This window comes from Alligator sinensis, unplaced genomic scaffold, assembly GCF_000455745.1.
Source record: "Alligator sinensis unplaced genomic scaffold, ASM45574v1 scaffold635_1, whole genome shotgun sequence".
Lineage (NCBI taxonomy): Eukaryota > Metazoa > Chordata > Crocodylia > Alligatoridae > Alligator > Alligator sinensis.
In genome coordinates, this window is record NW_005842482.1 from 1,115,671 (window position 1) to 1,125,222 (window position 9,552).

Here is a 9,552-nt window from a genome sequence, read left to right on the forward strand (position 1 = left end):
CTCTTACAGTCCTCTCCCTCTCTCATGCTCCCCACTTGAGCTCAGACTAAGGTAGGGATGCCGAGATCCTCTCCCTTTTATTTCCCTTTCCAGCCACTGATTCTTTTTGTCCCACTCTTCATATCTTTTGTGCACTCCTCCATCCAAACTCTTCCCTTTTCTTCCCCTTCATGTTACTGCCCTTCTCCATCAATTCCTTTGCAAAAACCTTCCTCTCTAATTTCAATTCTTGTAATTTACTTTTCAACTCCTACAATACCATCCTTAGTAACTTCAGCTTCAAAAATTATGACCAATTTGATCCTTTAGTTACATGTTTTTTCATTATCATCTCATTTGTTCAGCAGCCTCATTTAAATCTCCTACTACTCAGTAGGGTCAATTTCTTTCAAACTGTGTTCTTTAATATCTTGCTGCTGAATTCCTTCTCTCCGACTGACTGATTCTAACATCATCTAGCCCCTCCACTCTTCACACCATCAAAAAGTAGAGGTGTATTGGTCCAATATCAGATGAGCACCAATATCACTCTTCTTCCTTTTACTGATGTTGAGTTTTTCCATGTTTCACACACCAACAGCCTTGACTTTTTTGCCCTTCTCACTCCTTAAGTCCTGACTGACTGCCAACATCTGCCTCCTCTCATCCTGTGGAGCATTTCTGGCAATATCCCATGATCAAGTGATTTCCTCCACTACAGATTTGTTCTCTCCTCCTTCAATTCTACTGTCTTAGTTAAGCAATTTTGAAACCTAATTGAATCCTGCACTGCAATCTCAGCTGCCTTTTACAATCATTTTTTTACTCTACTAAGACTCATCGTCCTTTTCTCCTGTCTCCATAGGTGGCATGGTGACCTTAAAAAAAAGACCATTTTAATGGAGAACAGGATGTGTTACTGGTCATATTTAGGGACTACTGAAATCACAATTTCGTGTTTTTTGCAGAAAAGACGAAATCATATGTTTTCCACGGAAAACAGTGGGCTCTGCAATTTTGGCAGTTTTGCTGAGAAAAACAAACAAACAAAAAACCCCCAAGAACTTGCCAGCAAGCAGAGAAAAGAACAGGAAGCCCTGAAGTTTTGGAACGGGGGTGGGGGCAAGGAGGAGGGGGCTGCTCACAGCAGGTGGCTGGGAGGCTGCAAGCAGCTGCACCTGGATCCATGGAGCCCCAACCTGGCTCGTTGCCAGTAACGGGTGCCCCAGCCCCTTCCCTACTGTCCACCCAGAAGTGGGCGTGCACCCCCTGCTGGCAATGAGCTGGGCTAGGGCTCTGCGGACCCCAGTGCAGACGCTTGCAGCCTCCCAACTGCTTGCCACAGCTGGCCCAGGCCTGGGCCCAGGCAGGCCTCTGCTGCTGACCACAGTCTGGGGTGCATGCAAGCAGCTACATCCAGGTCTGTGGAGCCCCAGCCTGATTGACTGCCAAGGTGCAGGTGCACCTGCCACTGGGGCAGCCAGCCAGAAGGGGCCGGGATTGCCCCCAGCCCCTTTCCCGGCATCCATCCCAAGGCACATGTGCAAAGTTTAACTGAATGCTTAGATTGGGGATGGCCCAAAACTACAGCTTAATTACCCTGATTAACCTCAGGGAAGCCATTAATCTATGCTGAATAACATGTGAATTAATGGTTTCCCTGGGTTTAATAAAGGCAATTAAGATGTAGTTTCAGGCCATTTGCCAATCTGCAGGGAGGGATGGGACTGCCAGGGCTCCTCAGACAGAGGCATGGCGGGGGGGGGGGCTGCCATAAGACCGCTTAGGAGAGGCCCCCGCCATAAGCCCGCTAAAATGGAGGCTGGCCTGCCATTTACCCGTGAAATCAGCTGCTTGCCTTCTCAAGTTGGGTAGATCCCTAGTCATATTGCAATTTTTGGAGGAACTATTCATGTGGCTTAGTTGTTCTCCAACAAATAGCTTGTTACTCTATTGCAATCATATTATCAGTCCGATTTTCCTACTGATCCCAGATTAGATAAAATGCTCCTGATCCCAGAATACATAAAATGTAAGCCTGTCCTATAGTTTCAAAGCAATCCCATTATAGGTAAAACACAGACAAAACCATGAATGGATGCCAAGGTATCCCTCAAGAAGCAGAGCAAGCTAAAAATGGAATTCTTATTCCAATCATTCACAAAATGAATACGAATTAAAAATTTTGATATTTCCTGCAGAATGGAAATTTCAGGCATCTCAGCAAACCTGGAAGCTGGGTTTCCAGACTGCCTAGAAGCAGGTAATGTTGTGATGCCCAACTCCAAGGTAACTTTGCCTGGCAGCAGTAGCAAAGCCAGGAAACCCAGAAACTCTACCTTGTTTCCATCTGGATTTCATGAAAACACGCAAATATTTTTTACCCTAAATTCTATAGAATTCTATTTTAAAAAACCCAACATATAAGGCTACCTTACAGCTACCACCTAGACAGACATTTAATGCTAGGCAATGTTTGGGTATCTTTCCTTAACATGACTTAAAAACCTACATGTCAGATGCACCACCCCTTTAAATAACATTCCTGCCAGTGACCCTAACTCCACACCCACAAGCCCCTGGTCCTGCAGGTGTTCCTCACTCCCAAGCCACAGTCTCCCAACCCACAGGCCTCTGCCTCCCCACTCCAGCCCTGCCAGAGGGGGCTCGCAGCTGCCCCCATCCCGCTTGGGCCGTACAGCGATGGCTGCAGCGGTTCTGGCTCACATGGGCTGCAGTGGAACAAGTCCAGTCCTGCCATGGGCTGGAGGGAGGAGGGGAGGCCTGCGGCACCCACCCTGCCCTGGGCTGGGGCTCTTGCACTGTGCCAGGCAGCTTGGTCATGGCCCCTCCCAGCCCTCCCCGCTGGCAAGTATGGGCACCAGACCTGGTGCTTATCTGCACCCAGATGGCTGGGGCTGCTCCCACAACCCTGCCTGGCTGTGTGCCAGCTACATGCGTGTGTGCATGCAGATGCACATGCACATGCACCTGCTACCTCTAATCACCCCAAGCAGTTCTTGCAGGCTAGAATGCTGCCAGCCTGCAAGGGGAAACCCATGCTTTCCCAGTTTTCTGGGACATGCTCAGGACCCTTTCAAATACTGTTGGAATGCACTTTTGGGTGGCAACCCATGGGTTGAGAAACACTGCTCTAAGGGAGCCCAAAAAACAGCCACTTTTTGCTCGCCTTAGATGGAAAGTTCTATGTTTAGGTAGCCCTCAATATGCAAGCACGACTAAAATCTGATTCCTTAATTATGGTATAATAATAAGGATAACCGTTGAAGCAATTGCTGTGATGTTCTGGAGGCCAAGAAGGTGCATTTGCAGACAGGTGGGTCTGATGGTGGATATACTAATGTCATAGGACAACTGTTTCACTAGCTAGAGGGTAAATCATGTTATCTTGTTTATTGATATAAAGCATGAAAATGGTTTTGCCCAGCATAATCAAGATGCGATATCTCGGAGTAAGGCAGAGAAGGCCTTTGCAAGTTTTTCCCCCCCCTTGAATTTCAGCACACTGATGCACACTATAGCAAGGGCTATACGAGTACTCAACATAAAGAGATTACAGCAGATTTCCCAAGGCAATAAATGAGGACATTGTTTGAAAGAGAAAAGATAGGACAATAGTAGCAGTCTACCCAGGATTTTGGAGACATGAGTTCAATTCCCTGCTCTTTGTCTTCCTGAGTGACCATGAACCCAGCTGAATGATGGTTTTTCCCTACCTGATAAGACATTATAAGAATAAATGTTATCAGGCAATATGGTAATACAGTAGCAAAGAATGCAGAGCCATATTTTCTCGTTATCGTACCACATTTTCTCACATACAACACACATCTCTTTCCCCAGAAATCAGACCCCTGAAACTGGGCAGGGAAGCTGTTTTCTTCACTGGAAAAGCACACCTGAAGACTGTGCATACCATGCAGCTGCCAAAATGGCTGTTGCTTGTGTATGGCTCAGAAAGCTGAAGGGGAGGAATTCTGTATTAAACCTCTCGCAATCATAGCTTGTGCTTGAAAGAGGAACTTCTATATAAGAACTATCAGTGCTGCTACTGACCTTGCAGGGGCCTGGGGCCTAACCTTGTTTAACAGAGCAAGTCCTCCTGTAAACACAAGTCCAGGAAGCATGGCATCCCAGGAGACAGTCAGGGTGAGGTAGCAGGGACCAGGAAGCACTTGTTGTCTGCTGCCTCATAGATTCATAGATGCTAGGGTCAGAAGGGACCTCAGAGGATCATTGAGTCTGACCCCCTGACAGTGGCAAGAAAAAGCATTGGGGTCATGTGACCCCAGCCAGGTGCTAGCCCAGCCTCAACCAGACCGCTGGGATGCCACACTTCCTGGACACTATGCTCCCAGGAGGACTTATTCTTTGTCATATGGTCAGCCATTACTCTGGAACACCCCCCCCCCTCCCCCACACACATTCTGACTTCCAAAAGGTGCAGGTTTTATTTAGGAGCATGATGTATGTGAGAAGAGATAGTAAAATACCACATGAAATTTTAAAAAATTGATAAACCAAAAGATATGAGAAAAAATTCGAATCATATTGCAAATGTCAAGTTTAGTCCACAACATGCTTTATCTTTGACTACGCAGTAGACAAGAACCAAGAAAAAAGTGTACTGCCCTTTGTTCCCTTGATGTAGAGGAAACAAAGGGAGGGAGAGCTACAGTGAACTTGTGTGTGCTTATACCAGTCTCCTCAAGTCAAAAGCTGAAGAGCGAGCATATCAAGTAAGAATCTGGATATTAAGAATTCTTAAAAAGTTTAGGTTTGAAATCACTCTTACCTATACACTACTTATATAAAAATATAATGAATTTACAGCAGCAGAGAAACATGCCCAAGAAGAAAGTAGTTTTTAATCTCAGCTATGCACATATGCATGGATTATGCATTAAAAACAAGCACATAACATAAAAAAAAAAACCAACCAGACAAAAAGCCTTACTAAAAAGACCTCTCTATGAAAAAAAACCAAACCCACAAGCAAATCCCAATCAAACAAAAACCTGGAGTTCCAATTTCACAGTGCTAGGTACTACTGACAAGAACTTCATTTACTCGGGACTTCTGAAATTAAGTCCTAAATAAACCCACCCTGAAAAAAAAATCAAGTTCGATGGAGAAGTCACTAAATCCAAAGACCAGCAAACTCCCTACAACACAGATCTACACATTCTAGCTAAAAACCCAAGCAATAGATACCTTTATACCACTAAAACAATACAATCAGTCAATGCAATCTTTATTATTAAACTCTTTCTTTATATTTGTTTGCCACATCCTTTAGCAGTATGGTCTGCTATTATTTTTAGTAAACATATCCTGGATCAATTTAATGGAGATAAAGTATCTGGAAACTGAAATTTAGGGTTTTTTGAAGTTTTATTGTAAATTAAAGTCCTCACAAAAACAACATTTTTTATATCTTTTTTTGTTTTGATTTTCATTTTGGTTAATTTTACAAGAGCTATTTGTCTGTAGCAGTAATGATATATGCACTTTGCACTGCATGAAGGGACAAGACAAATTAAATTCCTTAAATATACAGACAGACTGATCACACAGCACTTTATTTATATTTTGCACAGTACTCAACCTTTTTGACCAGTGGGGCAGATGAGCAGTGGTCTGGATCTGGCTAGCAGGCCCAATCTAGCACCTGGCACAGACATGGTGGGGCCCCATCCAACTCCACAGAGTGGGGGGTGGGCATGCAGACCAGCTCTATTATAGCTGCCCAGGGGAAACGGGCTTGGCCTTGCTCCATGAAGGGGAGGGGGCATGACCTAGGCCCAATCCAGCCCTGTGCGGGTACAGAGGAGGGGCTCAGCCCCATGAGGAAGCTGAGGTAGGAAGGAGGCCTACCTCAGCCCCAAATTGGCTGAGCAGAGAGAAGGGGATGTGGCCCAGCTCTGCAGAAGGAGAGGAGAGGAGAAATGGATGTGAGCTGGCCCCAAACCAGATGCCCGGAGAGAGGGGGCATGGTCCAGCCCTGCAGTAAAAAGGGGATACAGCCCAGCCACACAAAGGGACTGGGGCATGGCTTGGCCATGCAGCAGAGGTGGGGGGAAGGAGGCTCCAAACCGCCTAATGGGATTTGGGATTTTGGCACCGGGAAGGAGTGGCAATACTGTACTCTCACTGCTCTCTCACTGCCAGACTTCCTGACCCATAGGGTGCCTGTGAACCACATTCCAAGGCTCCATGGGCTGCAGGCCAGAGGTTGAACACCCCTATCTTAACACATTTCATGGGTATAAATGATCTTTGCTTGAAAATGAATCATAACTATTCTTTAAAAAAAAATCTCAGTTTTTTAGTTACCTTGGAACAGATGATGCTGGTTTTGACAACTCCTGTTTATCATCTTCTAATAAATCTGAAGCTAAAATATTTGATGTTGATGAAAGTGCATCTGCTATGCTCTCTGCTTCATTGTCCGATTGTTTACGCGCAACTCCAACAGACACTTTAAATTTTTTTGCAGATAGGTCATCAGTAGGAGGCGCCATTCGACCTTGAGAAAAGTGAATTGGAAAAATTATATATACTAGTAATAATAAAGAATTAGATTTTACCTGAAGGGAAAAGAGAGAGAAATAAAAGATACCAGATACCAAAGACACATGAACTAAACAAAAGCTGGAGCAAAAGTGAAACTGGCATGACTTACAAGGAGTTACTTTTCTAACTGTTTCTATGAAAAACATTGTTGTGGCTTGTGACCATTTTAAAGTTGCGGGGATAAAAAAAAGAAGGAACCCAAAAGAGAAAGAAAAGAAAGATACCGTTCCTTCTTCCTGGTCTGTAAATTTGATCTAAAGATGTTTATCTATATTTCTAAGTTGTGAGATCATAAGTAATGAGTACAATTATTACATTTTAGTATGCGTTTTTAAATTACCTATGCAGATTTTACAGTTGAGATCAAAAAGATGATTTTTGTGTTGACTTGTTGTATCTGAAGATTCATTATCTTCCTTATCTTTTTCAACTTCCTCTGTCTTTTCAAACAGCTTAACTGTACTGGCTTCCTATTGAATGTCAAACAAATCTCAGTTAATGAAAGAATGGACAATACATTTGTTCTGTTAGGTACTCCAAATAAATGTTATTCTAATTACCTAAAAGCAATGAAAAACCCAGAAATGCTCACTGTTCTCTTGTTTGGAAGCACTACACTTTTCATTTTCTTTTCATTTTCAAACCCGTAAGAAAAAATAGTCAATGTTTATGATTCTTCCAGTCTACTCAATGAAAGTACAGCTAAATGCCTAAAATTGTTGCCAAAATTCATCAGATAAAGAATAGCTACTGTATATAACTGAAAGCATTCAAATGACGGGAGCAAGAGAGACAGATAATTGCTTTTCTGCATTAAAGAAGTGTGCATTTACACACACACACACACACACACACACACACACACTTAAATTTAGTGTATCCAGTATTTAGTTGCACTAAACTGGACACTAAACTACATCCTGTCCCTTTAAATTCAAACAAAAGATTTTTTCTTAGATTAATAATACCTCCACCTTTTTTTTTTTTTTACCTGAATTTCCATAACATCTTCTTGTTCCTTAACTGGAGTTTCATTTTCAATTTCTATTTCTCCTTTGTGAGTAATTTTGGTGATTGGTCGTCTTTCTACCTCTCTCTGCTCTTTCTCAATCATTTCAATTGTCTATAAAATATTAACATTACATACTTTACACACAGACAATCAATTAAATGTGGAAAACCCCAAGTAATAGAAGAGGAGAGACATGCACATATGCAGTACAGAAGGTCATATCTTTATTTGTGGTGCTACTAATCATCAGTCATGTGTTAATTTGCAAGGAAGTACCTCCCCACAGCTTTCATTACATGATATTTTAAGTTTCTAATAACCAAAAAATTCTCTGCTAACCCTTTATATATAAATAAAAATTACAGAAAAAAAAGAAGATGCGGCATCTTCCAACATTTTGATTTTTATCACATAACTAAGTCTCTCACCTGATAAAAGAGTATTTTAACTATGGCCATGGACAGATGTTCATTTCTAGCACTAAGAAATTCTGTGAAATTCACAGCAATTCATAGTGCTAACCCCCACCCTGTTTGGGAGTTGGAACATAAATGCATTCCAGGCCCCTGGCTAGAGAGCTGCACAGGCACGCGCTGTGCAGAAGTGCATGGGGTAGGAGGCAGACATGCCCAAACTCAGATGAGCCCTGGAGAATGGCCCCTGGCCTGCCTCCCACATCCAGATTTTTCCAACAGCTGAAAAAGGACAACATGGTATAGGGAATCCTTATTGCCAGGCTCCGACTGCTTTCCTAGAGAGTAAAGTCTTGTAAAGCTAGGCTTCCATGCCTCTGAGGGGAATTTGTTATGGGAGGGGGTCACAAAGGTGACTGTCTGCTCCCTGCCCCCCCAATCCTGCCCTTCTCCCACAGCAGGAACCCTCCCGAGGTTCACAGCGGGCTCCTGTTGTGGGATAATGGCCCCTGCTCCATGCTCTCCTCCAGGTCACTTGGGAGGGATGGACAGGGCAGAAGGTAACAGCTGCAACAGTGGCAGCATAGCTGGACCCATCCTACTGTGAGACTGCTCCAGCTACAGAAAATGCTCCCTGCCCGTGCACAGATTAATTCCCGGTCTGATCTGAGTAGGAGGCAGATGCCTAGGACTGGTTCCAGCCTGGGGGAATGTCCCCCACTTTTGTACAGACTATGGGTGATCCAGACCTGTCAGTGGCAAGGGGAGCCAGTGCTTTGCCTCTCTCCCTCTCCTCAACACCCAAGAAGCATGAATCCATTCAAGTTAGTAAGGAAGAAGAGATCTTCATGATGGGAATAGGAAGGACTTTCTTGCAGAGTAGCCCATTCTCTTCCACAAGAAACCCACTGAATAGCCATATGCTCTCTTTGTGCTGAAAAGCTTTCTTAGTTAGAGACAACAGGCAGGATGCTTTCTGAAAGGCTTAGTCCTATGCATATAGAAACATCACATCAGCCAAGCATAAAGATGCTTTGACTCTGGAGTGAAACTGGGGGAAAAAACAGGTGCTTGCTTTGGCTGAAAGAGTGAATTAAGTGACAACCTGATAAGTCTCATTCAACTCTCAGTTGGTCAGTTAAAATACTACAGGAGGGGGAAGTGGGATTTCACCCATACATCTTACTTAGGTAGGAGAAGATGAGGGAACTGACTGCCGGAGACATGAAAAGTGACTATGCCAGGGACATGAGCATTAGGTTTAGATCTTACCAGAGAGACCCTAGTAAAGAAGAACTTTAGAACTGCCATATGAGAAGAGTCCTGGGATAAGAGGGGGCCTCATGGACGGCAATAAAAAGTAAGAATCCTAAAAATCAAGAGATGCACACTAGTTCCCACAGTGCAGAGATAGTATGATGGTAGCTAATGTTATATCCCTGAACTTCAGCTTGCAAAGGAAGATTTTGAGCTTTCTTTCATCAAAGATGGGTCATCATTCCCCTTTCCTTTTAAGAGCCAGGAAATAACTGATTTAGAAACCTTTCCCTA

The 9,552-nt window shown here is 43.6% G+C and overlaps 1 protein-coding gene across 5 annotated transcripts in view; it reads right to left on the reverse strand.

The window, feature by feature from the left end:
- Positions 1-9,552, reverse strand: part of PHF3 (PHD finger protein 3) — a 78,313-nt gene that overhangs the window by 13,043 nt on the left and 55,718 nt on the right. For all 5 annotated transcript variants that reach the window (XM_025212765.1, XM_006031112.2, XM_014523400.2 and 2 more), the window contains 3 exons: positions 7,568-7,699; positions 6,917-7,046; positions 6,337-6,529 (listed from right to left, as the gene is read on the reverse strand). In XM_025212765.1, coding sequence (XP_025068550.1) covers positions 6,337-6,529; positions 6,917-7,046; positions 7,568-7,699 — 455 coding nt within the window. The remainder of the gene's footprint in view (positions 1-6,336; positions 6,530-6,916; positions 7,047-7,567; positions 7,700-9,552) is intronic.